The sequence below is a fragment of the Leucopleurus acutus genome (assembly GCF_964270905.1).
Source record: "Leucopleurus acutus genome assembly, chromosome: 17".
NCBI lineage: Eukaryota > Metazoa > Chordata > Mammalia > Artiodactyla > Delphinidae > Leucopleurus > Leucopleurus acutus.
In genome coordinates this window covers 15033268-15049759 of record NC_139159.1, presented here as the reverse complement: position 1 = coordinate 15049759, position 16492 = coordinate 15033268, and the positions used below count along the sequence as shown (strand labels likewise).

General features: G+C 41.6%; 1 protein-coding gene across 6 annotated transcripts in view; it reads left to right on the top strand.

Moving 5' to 3' along the window:
- Window positions 1-16492, top strand: part of NCOA2 (nuclear receptor coactivator 2) — a 269851-nt gene that overhangs the window by 226133 nt on the left and 27226 nt on the right. For 5 of the 6 annotated variants that reach the window (XM_082858344.1, XM_082858348.1, XM_082858343.1 and 2 more), the window contains 4 exons: window positions 1026-2295; window positions 9505-9715; window positions 12034-12240; window positions 14947-15162. In XM_082858344.1, the coding sequence (XP_082714470.1) occupies window positions 1026-2295; window positions 9505-9715; window positions 12034-12240; window positions 14947-15162 (1904 nt within the window). The remainder of the gene's footprint in view (window positions 1-1025; window positions 2296-9504; window positions 9716-12033; window positions 12241-14946; window positions 15163-16492) is intronic. The other variant, XM_082858347.1, reaches the window with a different exon arrangement.

Below are 16492 nucleotides of genomic sequence, written 5' to 3'. Positions count from 1 at the left end.
TCTAAAGTTGCTCTGGAGTTCTCTTTTGTTACATTTCTCAATTATTTTCTCATTGCGGATTAAAAAAATCAAGCAGCCCTGTTTGCCAACTGTTAATAAATCCGACCTCAAACTGAAACAATTTGAAAGTGATTACAGATGTGCCACATTTCACCCCCCTGACTGAAAGCTGGTGTTTGACAATTTGTGAAACCTGTTTTGTTTGGATTTGTGAACACGCTTGGTAACTCACGAGTGACTGCCAAGCTGTAAATTAAAGCTCATAGGGCTTGGAAAATCATCCAGCTCAGCAAACCTGCTTTGAGACCAGGAGCGGAGTAGGGTTGCCTGCGAGTTGGGGAATGAGATCACAGACTCGGGACGATCTGCAGTTCCTTCCGTGTGGCTGAGAGGCTGTTGCTTTGCCTTCCAGGGGGACCCAGGCGGGGGATCTGTTAGACAGGTAATCTAATTCTAAACAGTTTTGGTAACATTATTGGCTCTAAAACTTGCAGAGTTTCGAAGAGTTAGGGGCAAGTTTTTTTCCCTCTTAAGTTTACTCTTCATCTTGAGCCAAGTAGCACACATCATGCTCCAGGCTCACAGATGGGTCTGTTGTTAGGAATCGTAATCTGGCAGATAATTGAAGGCAGCTATACTTGTTTGGGTCGTTTCTTTCAGACAGTACAAGCTCTCGGTTATTCGTGATAACGTACCGTTTAATGAGAAAGGTATGTTATGTAATTGGAAGCCCGCTAATGTCCTGTCTAGCAACTATGCTTTCAGTATGGTAGTAGTCACATTTAAACACAACTTCCTCTGTAGAACCACAGGTCTTAATGAGTGGACTGAAAAACATCCCTCTTGGTCCAAAGCACTGCGTGTTCATTCTTGCCCGTAATTGCAGATTGTTTCATCAAAGTATTATCCTTTCCTTCCGTGTCGTTCGTTCTTTTAAAGAAATGAGGCGATCTCATTTTCGAAAATTAATAACAACTTGCTCAGTATCTTCCCCTTTATCTTATATTTCTTTCCTCACCCTACAGAGAGCAGAATGTGTGTGTAATGAATCCGGATCTGACTGGACAAGCGATGGGGAAGCCATTGAATCCAATTAGCTCTAGCAGCCCTGCCCATCAGGCCATGTGCAGTGGGAACCCAGGTCAGGACATGACCCTAAGTAGCAATATAAATTTCCCCATGAACGGCCCAAAGGAACAAATGGGCATGCCCATGGGCAGGTTTGGTGGTTCCGGGGGAATGAACCACGTGTCGAGCATGCAGGCAACCACTCCTCAGGGTAGTAACTATGCACTCAAAATGAACAGCCCCTCACAAAGCAGCCCGGGCCTGAATCCAGGACAGCCCAGCTCCATGCTCTCACCGAGGCATCGCATGAGCCCTGGGGTGGCCGGAAGCCCTCGAATCCCCCCCAGTCAGTTTTCCCCCGCAGGAAGCTTGCATTCCCCCGTGGGAGTTTGCAGCAGCACAGGAAATAGCCATAGCTACACCAACAGTTCCCTCAACGCGCTGCAGGCCCTCAGCGAGGGGCACGGAGTCTCACTGGGGTCGTCGCTGGCTTCACCGGACCTCAAAATGGGCAACTTGCAAAACTCCCCGGTGAATATGAATCCTCCCCCGCTCAGCAAGATGGGAAGCTTAGACTCCAAAGACTGTTTCGGACTTTACGGGGAGCCCTCGGAAGGTCCAGCCGGGCCAGCAGAGAGCAGCTGCCACCCGGGGGAGCAGAAGGATGCCAGCGAGGCCGGCCTGCCCCAGGCCGGGAGCGGCGAGAGGCCTGACGGGCAGGGCAGACTGCATGACGGCAAGGGGCAGACCAAACTCCTGCAGCTGCTAACCACCAAATCCGACCAGATGGAGCCCTCGCCCTTGCCTGGCGCTCTGTCGGACACCAACAAGGACTCCACAGGCAGCTTGCCTGGCTCTGGGTCGACGCACGGAACCTCGCTCAAGGAGAAGCATAAGATTTTGCACAGACTCCTGCAGGACAGCAGTTCCCCCGTGGACTTGGCGAAGCTGACAGCGGAAGCCACGGGCAAAGAGCTGAACCAGGAGGCCAGCAGCACAGCTCCTGGGTCCGAGGTGACTCTTAAGCAGGAGCCAGTGAGCCCCAAGAAGAAAGAGAATGCACTGCTTCGCTACCTGCTCGATAAGGATGACACTAAAGATATCGGTTTACCAGAAATCACCCCCAAACTGGAGCGACTGGACAGTAAGACAGACCCTGCCAGTAACACGAAATTAATCACTATGAAAACTGAGAAGGAGGAGATGAGCTTTGAGCCCAGTGACCAGGTAAGGTTTGTCATGTGTCCCCGCAAGTGTACTGATCCACAGCCATCAGGAATTTCTCCACAGGGGCCTCCTGAGGCCTCAGGTGACTGGATAAAAATAAGTCTTCTCCTTTGTTCTTGCCTTGAAACAGAGTTAATTCTCACTGAGGCCGCGTGTTCCAAACACTCTGTCTAGCAAAGAGTGACGTCGCTATAGAGCTGGCTTTTATCTTGTAAAGGGTCGAGTGGTGATATTTCAGGCTTTGCAGGCCACACACTGTCTGCCACAGCTATTTAGTTCACCCCTGGCTTGCCAGCACAGCCCTAGACACTACACAGGGACAAACGAGCGTGCTGTGTTTCAGTCAAACTGATACTTGAATTTTATACAATTTTTGCGTGTCACAAGATCCTCTTCTTTTGATTTTTTTTTTTCCAATTATTAGAAAATGTAAGTCCATTCTTAGTGCATGGGCCATACAAAAACAGGTGGTGGGCAGGATTCAGCCCGCAGGCCAGCTGGGGTTTGCTGACCCCTGTTATTAGAACATACCTAGATTGGAGATAATCACTTCCTCAAAAGTGGGCTTTGTCAGGACAGACTTTTAAATTATTTTTTACTCACCTTTCCCTTTTTAAGAGCAGAGTCTGACTGGTTTTCAGACTCAGTGAAGATCATTCTACCTCTCTATTCTCAATCATGACTTCTGCTTAACGCTAAAGAATTTCTTAGACCATCGGCATAGGAAGTATTTAAGGGGAAATGGAGAGTAGAGGGGAGGTAAAGTTGGCCTTGATGTTGGTAGAGCGGAACCATCAAATATAAGTGCAAAACTGAAATAATAGGTTGCGTTATCTGTTGTTCTTACGTGAAAAATTAATTTCCTGAGAAAATCAAGGATAGCTAAAGTGATATTCAGAGTCATTCTTGATGACTCTCTGAGGTAGTGACATCACAGAGGGAAAATGCAAACTGTTTAAAATTTTCCTATTTAAAAAAAAAATGATTTATTGCTGACAATAATGACTTGGCATAAAGGGTTTTCCGGGGAATCAACGACTGGTGGGGTAAAGATCCAGGACTTCATGGACCATGCCATCCCTGAGCGCCGCCATAAGTCGTGATGGGTTAAGAAGTGCAGAAGCTGCACAGGCCTCTCTACTGAAAATGGTCCACTGATATGGCCTTGAAACTTGTTTTACAAGTGGACATTTTAGGTGTCGCTGTCTTCAGGGACAAGGTGTGCATGGAGAGAGAGAGGAGCACCCCTGGCTGTCACCTTGGACCTCCCGGGTGGAGGCTGACCCAGCAGCAGCTCTGGGGTGGAGAGCACAGACTGGGGGCGGGTGCCGAGGCCAAGCACAGCCGGCCTCCTTCCAGGTCCTGAGCACGCAGCTTCCTGTCTGTCTTTCACTTTGATGTCTGGACAGCTGCTACCATTCCTTGTGCCCTTCGTGAGGGAAACAGCGTAATTGTGTAAACACCTTTGGTGAGGATGAATCCTTAAACTTAGGTGTTAGTCCTGAGTTCTCTACACCAGCTACTCTGTGATGCTGTAAGATCATTGCATGGGGGGACCCGGGGGCTCAGGGGAAAGTTAATAACAATATCTTGGATAAAGTATGGTGTAAAAGCATATTGACAGCTGTAGATGTTTTAATCTTTTGAGGTTTACTAGATTAGAATACGCAGAGCTAGTGGCAGCTCAGAGTGGCAGGCAGAGATACTGTCACTCAGGTCTCTTGACACATGCTAGAGGGCAAGATGGTGACTCATGAGGTCCCCCTTGGCTCAGTGGCTAAGTGGCTGGTCCCCTGCTCCATAAACAGAATTTATTTCTATCCCAGGCCTGAGGCCCTAGGGACTTAGAGGGTCAGGGAAGGAGGGCGCTGTTTGGCATTTCTGTATTTACCTATGTGATTACACTAACTTCATACAAGACACTGACAAAGAAGAAGTTCTGTTTGTTTTTTTAAAGTCCTTGAGTCACTTGCAGGTTTCTAATTGGTATTTAAAAGAATGTTTTTTCTGATCAACATTATCTTACTTTGGGAACTTAAAGCACAGAGTGTTATCAGCACAAACCTGTCATTTTGGGTGGACACACACACACACACACACACACACACACACTCACACCCATACACACAGTATTTTTTTCTTAATGAAACCCAGTTCCTGGTTTTACCCTCCATCTATTCCCATTTTAAAACTCCACCAAAAAAATAGTGCTTCAGAGCAATTTTAACATCAAAAACATTGCAGCTTGAAAAGAAAGGTTACCACAGGAAGTATGCATTACCTAAATTTAGATCAAAGTTAGAATGACTGACTTTAAGAAGGAAAAAAAAACAGGGATTCTTTCACTTCCCACCCTCCTTCACTTTTCCCAAATACAGGTTGATTGTATCTCCTACTGACTTCTGTACAAATTTATCAAAGGTTTTTCTTTCACTTCAGGGGAACACAACACATTTTTATTCAGCAAGTTAAACTGTTAGCGAGCCTGAATTGCACAGTTGACTGTCTTGTTATTTTGACTCAGAAAAGAGCCATTATCCGAGTGTGTGTTTAACCTATCACTAACTTATTAAGGGCAGGAAGTACTTCGATGGTGCCATTATACCTAAAATAGCATTCTTCACCTGGTAGAGTATTTAAACAACATTTGTTTCTACAGTGTTTCATAACCAACAGGAAACAATGACAGAAAAATTTCCGATATGTTCACTGACTTTTAAGTTATATACTTATTTACACAATGGAGCATGTGTAAATGATACTAACTAAATGGTACTCTTTTGCTCTTTCTTAATGCTGCTGGGCCACTTATGATGAGGGTTTAGAAATAGTCTATAAAGAATTTCTTCTTGTTATTTGGCTCCATTAGAAAAGCAAACCGTATTTTAAACTCTTAGTGTCCTGAAAATTTCCCTCCAACTGTGGTAGAATTGTGTTGCCATTTTTTAAAGCAATTTTATGTTAGGCAAATGTGGTGAAATAACAGTTGGTAAAAAAATGTTTGAAACACTGTTTCGTAGTTTATTAGAACACATGTATTAAAATACGTGTGTTCTTTATATTTCCTTCAGAAAACAAATTGATTTGACACATGAAAAATTCATAAAACCAGAAAAAATTGCAGAAATCAAGTCCAATTTTCATTTTGTAGAACTTTTACAAAAATCTTTCTGACTCATTTTCTGCCTGAAATAGTTTAAACCAACTCTTCAAATTGATGTGGCTAATTTGAGCATTCGAAGAGATGCCTAAGCAAAACTTCGAAGTATCTTGGCAAAGCGTTTTCAAGGAAGGCATTAATCTTTTTGTTTTGTGAAGAAATCATGCCTGAGAAAGGAACTAGATAGGAACTAGAAGAACTTTTGATGAGAATGAAAGCTTACTTAGGGGGCAGAAATGTTTGATCAGAAACTTCATGTGATCAAATGCACCCCTTCCAGGACTTACGTGACTACAGAAGAAAATGCCCGTAGTCGTCAAATTTTATTCCTAGGCAACCAAAGGTGTAGAGGTATTCTCCTTGAAAAAGAACATTTCAAGTAAAGTTGAGACAGTTAGATTAATTTAAATGCATACTCCAAATACTGACAAGAAATAAACACAAGCAAAGCAATATTACCTCTAGTGGGGAAATTTTCATAATGCGTTTTTCTGATGGTAAGCTGAATGAATTCATATACTATAGTGTCCATAGTTAAGGTTCTCCAAAGAACCAGTTCCTTCTGAATATAGCGCCAAGAAGTCCCTGCATGACTTTCTTAAGACAAATAAGTGTTTTAGTTACTTGTCAAAGCTAGACTGAAACACAGTTGAATTTGATCAGCTCTTAGAAATGGCAAAGATTAAAATTAGAAAATCAGTTTTAATATATGCTTTTTAAAAATAAAAATCAAGGAAAATCATGGATTTTAAATCATGTAATTATTTGAAATAAAGAACCAATAAATAGGTTTAAACCGTCTAAATATATTGTTTTATATAGCTATGTATATATATAGAGAGATTAACCTTAGACTTATTTTAAACTCATCATATTCGACACAAGAGTAGATCACAAAGGAAGAATCATGAATTCTATCATTAGAACTCTTTGAAACTATGATGGTTATTTTTCTATTCAAGATGGTTTAAAGTATCATTTTATTTGTGTGAAAAGAATAAAGGTAAAAAGGAAAGGTGAGAGTCTGGACCCAGACTATTAATCTATATTGTAAAAGCTTTCTTTTACACATGTCTGTGATTGGGAGCAAATACAAGAGCATCCATTGAGGAAAATAATATACTTTATTTTTATTATCGTTTATATGAACCTATTTATTTGGGCCGTCTCTCATTCAAGGCATCTGCAAAGCTTTCTCAAGGAGTAGCTTATTGGGCTTCCCTGGTGGCGCAGTGGTTGAGAGTCCACCTGCCGATGCAGGGGACACGGGTTCGTGCCCCGGTCTGGGAGGATCCCACATGCCGCGGAGCGGCTGCGCCCGTGAGCCATGGCCGCTGAGCCTGCGCGTCCAGAGCCTGTGCTCCGCTGCGGGAGAGGCCACAACAGTGAGAGGCCCACGTAGCGCAAAAAAAAAAAAAAAAAAGAAGTAGCTTATTACTTATTACGGCCCACCCTCTCACCCCTTCACAAACAATGAATTTTAAAATACTCTACGCAAGGCAGCATTACTGTAGTAGGGAAACCTGGTTTCCTAGGATAGCAATAAACTTCACAGTTTATTAGAACCTCTTAATACCTCTGTAGCTGTTTTCATGATACAACCATAAGGATATTTATCCATCTTTTTTTTTTTTTAATTATTTATTTTTGGCCATGCTGGGTGTTTGTTGCTGTGCGCGGGCTTTCTCTAGTTGCGGCGAGCGGGGGCTACTCTTCGTTGCGGTGCGCGGGCCTCTCATTGCAGTGGCTTCTCTTGTTGCGGAGCACCAGCTCTAGGCGCATGGGCTTCAGTAGTTGTGGCTCGCGGGCTCTGGAGCACAGGCTCAGTAGTTGTGGCACACGGGCTTAGTTGCTCCGCAGCATGTGGGATCTTCCTGGACCAGGGCTCGAACCCGTGTCCCCTGCATTGGCAGGCGGATTCTTAACCACTGCACCACCAGGGAAGTGTCCCTATCCATCTTTATGAAACTTTTTTCTGAGAAATTATAGAAATGATAGGAATTTCTATGAGAAATTGAGTTGATTCTGGGAAATGTTTTAAATTACCGGTTAAAATAGTTGAGGGAACTCATCGGGTTGACTGAGTGTCCATTGCTATGTTCCAGGCACTGTCCTCAGAGGGTGATAAGTGCTTATTACACTGATGTTTGTATCTTACGTATTCAGCAAAACATGATGACGATAGCTTTCCAACGGAGTCACTTTACTCATGTTTAACTTACCCAAAATTGTCCATACACATTCAGAAGAAGAAAAAAGAAAAGGAGAGATAGCTATTAAATGGTTAGGTCACGTGAGCAGTTTTGCCCACCGTTCAAGAGGCTTAACTGGGTTTTGGTTCCCTTGAAGCTCCAGTAGTGTGGAAATGTAGCTACAGGCTTTTTCAGTGCGGAATGGCCCCCGCGTTAAACTTCGTCATTTCGGGCTCAGCCAGAGAAGCAGTAATGTGCTTTCACTCTGGAGGGAGAACTGGCTGTGTTGCCCTTGGTGGAGGGGACATACAATAAGGTTCCTTCCCGAGCCGTTCTAAGGATCATTTTGTCTGTGTCTGTCTATACTTTAGGATGCTAACTTTGGAACCTAACCCTTACCTAAGATGTAGCTCTCCCAAGTTTGATCCCTCCCTCTTTTCATTAGAAACGGGTGGCTAAACTAACTAGAAAATGGTCTTGTAATTACTCAAACAGTGCATTGGGAATTCCCTGGAAAATGGATCTCCAAGTTCTCACTAAGCTAGTTGACTCTGAACAAAGAATCCAATAAAATATCACTTCATTGTGTCCTTCCTAACTTGAGAAACTATGTCCAGTAAAAAGACTTCCTGTATAGATTTACATTTGCCATAAATTGCAAAAACCTTAGTAAATGCAGCTTCTAGTGTATAGAATAAAACTGTAAGCCATTCTGCTTTAAGTATACCTCCTGTCAGATGTAAATGCTTTCATTTGAATTGCCAGTGTAGACAAAAGGGTCAGTCACATGGTCATGGATTCAAAGTCCATCCAGTGACTTTGGGGAAGTTGCCTAACTTGTGTTTTTCCACCTGCACATCAGAAGAATCATTCTTACCACTCTCTTCACTAGAAAGTAATCCTGGGAGTTAACTTAGCCATTTTCTTATGTGGTTGGCACTGTCTGATTTTAAATACTTGGCACACAGATAGGTTCTACTTAAACGAATATAAATTCAGTTGAGCTCTCTGGAAGAAAAGCACTAGGTGTGAAATAGTGGTGATATGTACCTTATTATTTTAATGTTGGTAGTTGAAATTATTTTAATAAAGGGAAAAGCTGTAAGAAATATTTTTATGGCTTCTGTAAAGTCAAATTAATAGCTGCTGTGTTTTCATCCTGCTTCCCTGCATTTGTCACCAAAGCTGGTGAGTGACTGAGAAAGCCAGTGTCATTCGAAACTGAAAGTGTAAGCAGGAAAAAAACACCACTCAAATGGAAAAGACAGGGCTGAGCTGTTCATGGTTACTTCAAGCTCCTCGTGCGTTTCACTCCTTGCTCTTAAAAAAAAAAGAAAGAAAGAAAGAAAGAAAAAACAAAGTTCTAAAAGGAAATGACCATTTACTAAATACTGATTTCATGTAAATTTGGATCATATTTTCCACCAATTTTTTGTTGTTGTTATTTCGTCAGGAGAGTTAACCACATACCTAGGCCTGGACTGTAAGTCATAGTACACCCATGGTTAATTAGAAATACACATACTCATAATTAATTGAATTATTAGCATAAAATAAAGGGGAATTTATAAATTGCCAGTGAATCACAGTGCTAGAAGAGAGCTGTCTTTCTAATTGAGGCATCTCTCTTTTCACAGATGAGGAAACTGAGGAGCAAGAGATTAAATTATTTGTCCTTTGTTGATTTAATTTTTTTTAAAGATGATCAATTAACTGTTAGGCCTGAGGCTCGCATGTGTCTGCATCTCTTGTTTGGCTCTGGTGCCTTATACCGGTTAGGTCTGTAATTGCAAACCGGGCCTGTGGCGCCCACTCTTCGCGTGGGACTGGATAAACCCTTCTGTTTGTTAACCGCAGCCTGGCAGTGAGCTGGACAACTTGGAGGAGATTTTGGATGATTTGCAGAATAGTCAATTACCACAGCTTTTCCCAGACACGAGGCCAGGCGCCCCTGCTGGATCAGTTGACAAGCAAGCCATCATCAATGACCTCATGCAACTCACAGCCGAGAGCAGCCCTGTTACACCTGTTGGAGCCCAGAAAACAGCATTGCGAATTTCACAGAGCAGTGAGTATGAGATATTGATGGTTATGCCAAGAAATTCCCATGTTATCACCATTAGAAACAGGGGTTATTAAAATCTGACGCAAACAGCTTAGTCACTTCAAGGTTTTTATGGTCAGATAGCACCACCTACCGTCCCAGCCCTTCAAAACAGTATTCAGGGTGGATTCTAGTAAACATGGCCTTTTTGCAGGCGCTTGTGGTTAATATAATCAACACGGAGTGAGACTGACCTGCATTGATAAAGTTCTTCGGGTGATTGTCATACTTCCCTTCATTTCAGTTACTGCCTTCATAAATGGAGCTTAAAATAGATTTTCTGTGTCTTCATATATGGCTGAATACTTAAAAGACAGAAACTTAGAAAGTTATGCTGACTTTTCAGGAATAATATACTACTAAAAATTTTTTATCAAAATACTCATACATGAAAGGGCTACACACATTAAAAGTATCTTGTCCTATCTCTTAGGAATCCTCATATAAATATCCATTTTACATGGAAATTTATCATATAAATGTTTTCTAAGTGCATCTTAAGTTTAATTAGTATGATATACAGCTGGAAGACCTTAGACTGTTTTATAAGTGACATCTTTTATCGCTTACTTTTAGTTTTTTAATTTTTTTAATGTATTTGGCCGCACTGTGCGGCTTGCAGGATCTCAGTTCCCTGTTCTTGGTTTTTTTTGGCCGCACCGTGCAGCATGCGGGCTCTTAGTTCCCCGGCCAGGGATCGAACCTGTGCCCCCTGCAGTGGAAGTTCAGAGTCGTAACCACTGGACCACCAGGGAGTTCCCTATTTTATATTTTTGTAAGATTAAGATGAGGTCTTTCTCCACCTTGAACACTTAGTTTACAAACTTGATAGTTAGCCAAAGTTGTCCGATAGTTTTGAGCGGAAGAAAATATCTTTCCTGCGCTAGGGACATGATCTGTAGAAAGACGGAGAACCTCTTCAGTGTTAAATTGGTGAACAGAATGATTTGTCCCTCTTCAGATACAGTTTGACCCAAAGCTTAGCGTCTGTTCTCAAATCAGAAATGGCAACCATCAACCAAATCACAAAATATCCTTGATTAATAGATCTTTTCTCAAAGTGATTCGTGATCATTCTGAAAAGGGTAAAACAGCACAGAGTTTTTGCTTGTTATCTGTCAAACGTGCCTACTTCTTAGGGAATGGAGGGTTGCTTATGGCCTATGAGAGAGCACAAAGTCAGAGAGTTGAGGAGTGAGTAAGAAACACAGTAGCGGGTTTACGCTCATGACCCAGCGGAGTTAATAGAGGACTGCATGAAAACTCGTGGTTTCTCCTCTATCTGTACCTCCTGATGGTATTCAGACTACTGAATGGTAACCAGATACCTAAACCTGAGGAAGTCAGCTTAAGCATGTACATCATTTTCATTTAAACCCTAATTCTTCTAAGTATTTTATTTCTGTTATTGATTGTTAAGAACGTTAACGTGTTTTAAATGTTCTATTTCATACTGTGTTTATATAATTCAGAGAAAATAAAGTCCTTGATATTATTTAATATAATAGCTCTATGAATTGTAATTTATAATATCTTTGTTCTTGTAGAAACATTGTTATCAAATCACTGGTTGTCTGTGTGATAGTATAGTGCACTGGTGTAGTACTTACTGCACAATAAACTCTTGTGAACTAACCATAAGAATCCTTTCATATATAAATGTATCTGGAATTTAAAGAAGCTATATTGAGAAGACTTAACAGGGCCCTAAAGCTTCAATACTAACTTCAGGTACCAGAGTTCACACATTTAAAGATTTTAACTTCCAATGAGAGTAGACATTTTTAACCTAATTCTATTCCTAGGAAAGTCCAATTAAAAAATGATAGTCTCATGTCCAAACCACACGTATCTGGGTTTGGTGCTATATGCAGGAGATGTTTATGGCTTCACAGCTGTGACAAAGCAATATTGCTAAATTCAAATAATATATGAAAAAAAATATTAGTAGTTTCCTTAACAAATACAGTTGAATATTAGAAGTTAATATTGGGGAGAAAGATATATGGTAAATAATAGACATGTTCTTTTTTTTCCTTTTACTTTTCTTTTGTTTTGAAAGGTTGTCAGGAATTAAATTAGGGACTTGTTGATTAGATTGCAAGTCTATGTTTTCGCGCCACATGTTTTTTTGTCTGTGAATTTGTCTTTTATGTAGGCAGTTGGTCCCTGACATGCATATCTTTGTTATTTTACAAACGACATTTTCCCTGAACACTACTTCTGTTGCTATATTCCATTATCCTATATTAACCTTAAATTTTCATTTGTTTTCTCCTTAGCTTTTAATAACCCACGACCAGGGCAACTGGGCAGGTTATTGCCAAACCAGAATTTACCACTTGACATCACATTGCAAAGCCCAACTGGTGCTGGACCTTTCCCACCAATCAGAAACAATAGTCCCTACTCAGTGATACCTCAGCCAGGAATGATGGGTAATCAAGGGATGATAGGAAACCAAGGAAATTTAGGGAACAGTAGCACAGGTAAGGGCTCGAATGTGCTGTTAACTTTATCGGTGGGTTATTTAACTTAATGATGTATTCATCCACATCAAACTAGTAAAATTTTTCAAGTGAAATTTTTTATGCTAGAAACTAACATTTGAATGTAACTAAATTCTGCAAATTTTCACTGCGAGCATGGTACATGAAACATCGGAAAGCATTCAAGTAAGCTGACCCTTTTGTTCTGTGATCATTGTTTTTACAAGGGTTCTAATCATTAATCCTATGGCATAGGCTTATTTCACTTCTACTCCAGTTACTATTCCAGACATTGTAGTGATATGTGTAAAATAATTTGGTGGTTGCTAGCTTGTCGTGATAATCTGCTGATAACCCCAGAATTTCCTGTTAGTTGATGACTTGTGTTGGACGAATTTCAGAATGAAGGTTTAAAATTCAACCAACCTTTTATACTCGTAACGATAGCAATTCTCATTCCAAAAAAAAACATTAATTAAAAATAACGAACTTAAAAAAAAAAAAAAAAGAACGAACTTTACATAGTAGTATGCCTGGCCTAAGAGTAGCTGATCCAGGGGCTCCATTTTTAAAGATCTGTGAAGTTGCCTGTGATCTGGTTTGGCCCTTGACCTGCTGTAACTTAAGGTGTCTGCCAAGTTGCCCATGCATATTCCTAAGTGGTAGTCACCGTCATAGCAGCAACCGTACTCCCAAACCTCCACCCAGTTCAGGCTAGGAATCACTGCTGCAGCATTGATTGCTATTACCACCACGTCCTGTACCCTATGGTATCTGTACCCTGTGGTATCCTGTACCCTTAGGATGCTAAGTTTTCTGATGGAGAACTGCTCACAGTGTACCGCTGGAGACAAAGGCATTGAAAGAAACAGATATTATAAAAAGAACTTATATTCCTGGGTTTTAATTCTTGGTGTTTTTTTAGCTTAGTCTGTAACCCCTGTATACACATTGCCATTTAGATAGTTAACAGAAAATAAGAGTTCAATCTAAGTGTTGAAAAGATGGATTTCTTTTTTAACTTTCTGTTGTTGGTAAGCAATTCATGGGAAATGTGAAGAATGTTGTATTAAAATAGTTTATTCATTCAGCAAGTATTTATTAGGTGCCTACTATATGTGCCAGGCACTGACTACATCACTAATTTATTTATTCGCAGAAACAATGCCATATTAGTTTTACATTATTTTTACAATAAAGTATTGATTTATATAAGTAAAATATTGACTTATGTAAAATTCTGTAAGGGAAAAGGAGCCAGTGATTTATGAAAGGTGGCTGCTTCTTATTGGAATATGAGAAGATCTGGGTTCTTGGAGGAACCTTTAGGAATTGGGGCATATACCTATATTCAGATCTGGGCAGCCTGGAGATGACTGACATCCAGGCTATGAAGATCATACAATGCCTGTGCTTTGTTTCGAAAAGAAAAATGAAAAAAACCTGAAGGAGACTACCCTGGTTACAACTGCATTAACATTTCGAATTATGGATTATTTTCCCTCCTGCTTTCTGTGCTTTCTATAATCTTGTTATATTAATTAGATAATAGATTTTTTGAAAGAGAAAATGCCTTTTCTCCCACATCTTTGTATAATTCAAACCTAGCCTTAAAACGGTTTTTAAAATATGTATTAACATAATATTGTTCTAACTTGTTCAGTCTATTTACCCTTAACTCTAAATCATCCTAATGGAGCACATTCTCATTTCACCAGTGAAAAACCATCCGCAATACATGTTCTCTCCATTTCTGAAATAATACCCTATTTTTTAGTTGTTTATCGTAACAAAAGTAAACGAAAGCAAGCCATGTCTCTGAAAGCAGAACTGTTACACATCCATTATTAAACGCTTCAGAATGAAGGGTCCTCACTTGGGGTTGTTCCCCTTTAGGATATCAAGTCTTAGCCCGTGTCTGGCCATTGCCAGCATCTCGGGGGGCAGGCCAGAGAGAGCAAACACATGATCTGCCCAGCAGTGTTGTGCTCTTCTCACTGGTGTGTGTGGTCACATAGCTGTTACTATCTCTCGTATACAAGGGTTTTTACAAATCTGTCCCAACGCAGCCTAGACCTATATCGCCAGGAGTGTGGTGGTCCAGGTCCACTGAAGTGGTTGGCACTCCCTTGCCTTGGCCAAAAAGAACTGGAGTGGAAAGATGCTGTCATTCCCCCAGCTTCCGAGGCTGCTTTGGTCAGCTTGGAAGCTTAACAAATTAATAATGCTCAGAAAGGGATTTGGGGATTGAAAGTCTGGCCGGGGCTTCATGGGATATTCTCTGTGATTTGGGTTTTTAATTAGAGTATTGATTATCAGTTTTTACCTTGTTCCTCTTAGCCTCACCTCTCTTTTGGAAAGTAAAGCATTGACGTGTATTTCAGCTAATGTGATTCACTTCCTGAGGAAGGAAGTTGGGGTTATCCACATGCCACAGCACCTGTTTCTAAGTACATATGGGAACAATTGTAACAGCTTTTCCGAACTGTAAAGAGTGGCAAGTCCGTGTTGTGAAAAACTTCGTAGTAATTGCCATCTCGTATTTCTTAGCCAGGGGCCCGTGTCTGTGCCGGTGAGGGCCTGAGCTGTTGGGCTAACCGTGTATTGAGAATGGACGTCTCGTACCAGAGTCAGATCGTCTGGTGTTCATACATGCTGACTGTGTTTCCAGTCACTGTATCTCCGTTTTCTCTGGCTTGCCTGCAGGCATGATTGGTAGTAATGCTGCCCGGCCCACCCTGCCATCTGGGGAGTGGGCACCTCAGAGTTCTGCTGTGAGAGTCACCTGTGCTGCTACCACCAGTGCCATGAACCGGCCGATCCAAGGAGGTATGATTCGGAACCCAACAGCCAGCATCCCCATGAGACCCAGCAGCCAGCCTGGCCAAAGACAGATGCTTCAGCCTCAGGTCATGAATATCGGTAAGGCAGTTCCTGTGCTCTGTGCTTTTCATTTTTATCCTTTCTTAGAAGAAGAGAGGAGCAGGCTCCATAAGTTCTGTCAGGACATGCTGCTAATTTGCGGTTTAGGTCATCCCCCCACGTCAAGCTGTCATAAGTGGGATTTTGCTGGAACTCTCTATAGGATCACAGAATTGCAGGTTTTCCGGTTACCTAAGAGAACCCACTACCTTTATGATGTTTTATTTTCGTTAAATTATCTAATTTCAACTTTTGCAGGGAGTGAATTGCACTGTAACACTATAAATGTTACACAGATGATATTCTGAAGAAGTATTTCAGTGATGCACCAGTGGTTCCTAACTCTGCATGGTCATCAGGACCTTAAAATGCAGATCCCTGGGCCACTACCCTAGACTATTAAACCAGACTCTCCCAGTTCCTCACTGAAAGTGCAGGCTCTTAGAGAGCATCTCACAAAATGTAGGGATCACTAGAATTCTATTTGGATACAGTTCACATGTTATTAAAATTAATGATCTGATACACTGTGTGATACCATTTATATGAAATGTCCAGAAGAGGCAAATCTGTAGAGAAGGAAAGTAGATTTGTGGTTTCCTAGGGCTGGGGAGTGACTCCTAAGGATCATGGGGTTTCTTTTGGGGGGAATGACAACATCCTAAAATTGATCATTGTGCTGGTTCTACAACTCTGCAGATACACTAACACCCACGGAATTGTACACTTTACACGGGCTAATTGTATGGTATGTGAATTATATCTCAATGAAACCATTATTTTTTTTAAAAAGTAATGCAACTCATCCTCAAGATTTTCTTAATCATTGACATACTAACCTTCCTCTTACCTCGTACATTAGCATAATTCAGATACGTTGACGTTCACGTACTTTTTCATATACTTGGATATGGTGCACGATGAGTAAGCGCTAAATCGTTAATGGAAAGATGCCAAGATTGGTTTTTTTTTTAATTAATTTTTTTTTTTTTTTTTTGCGGTACGCGGGCCTCTCACTGTTGTGGCCTCTCCCGTTGCGGAGCACAGGCTCCGGACGCGCAGGCTCAGCGGCCACGGCTCACGGGCCCAGCCGCTCCGCGGCATGCGGGATCCTCCCGGACCGGGGCACGAACCCGCGTCCCCTGCATCGGCAGGCGGACTCCCAACCAGTGCGCCAGCAGGGAAGCCCCCCAGGGTTGTTTTGACACGATAACGCAGAACGCTCATCCTACCCCAGCATCGGTTTTTTTTTCTAGTTAATTGCTCAGCGCATTTTGGCTTATTGTCTCTGAGATGACATTCACGTTGCCTTTCTACAGAGAATGTACTT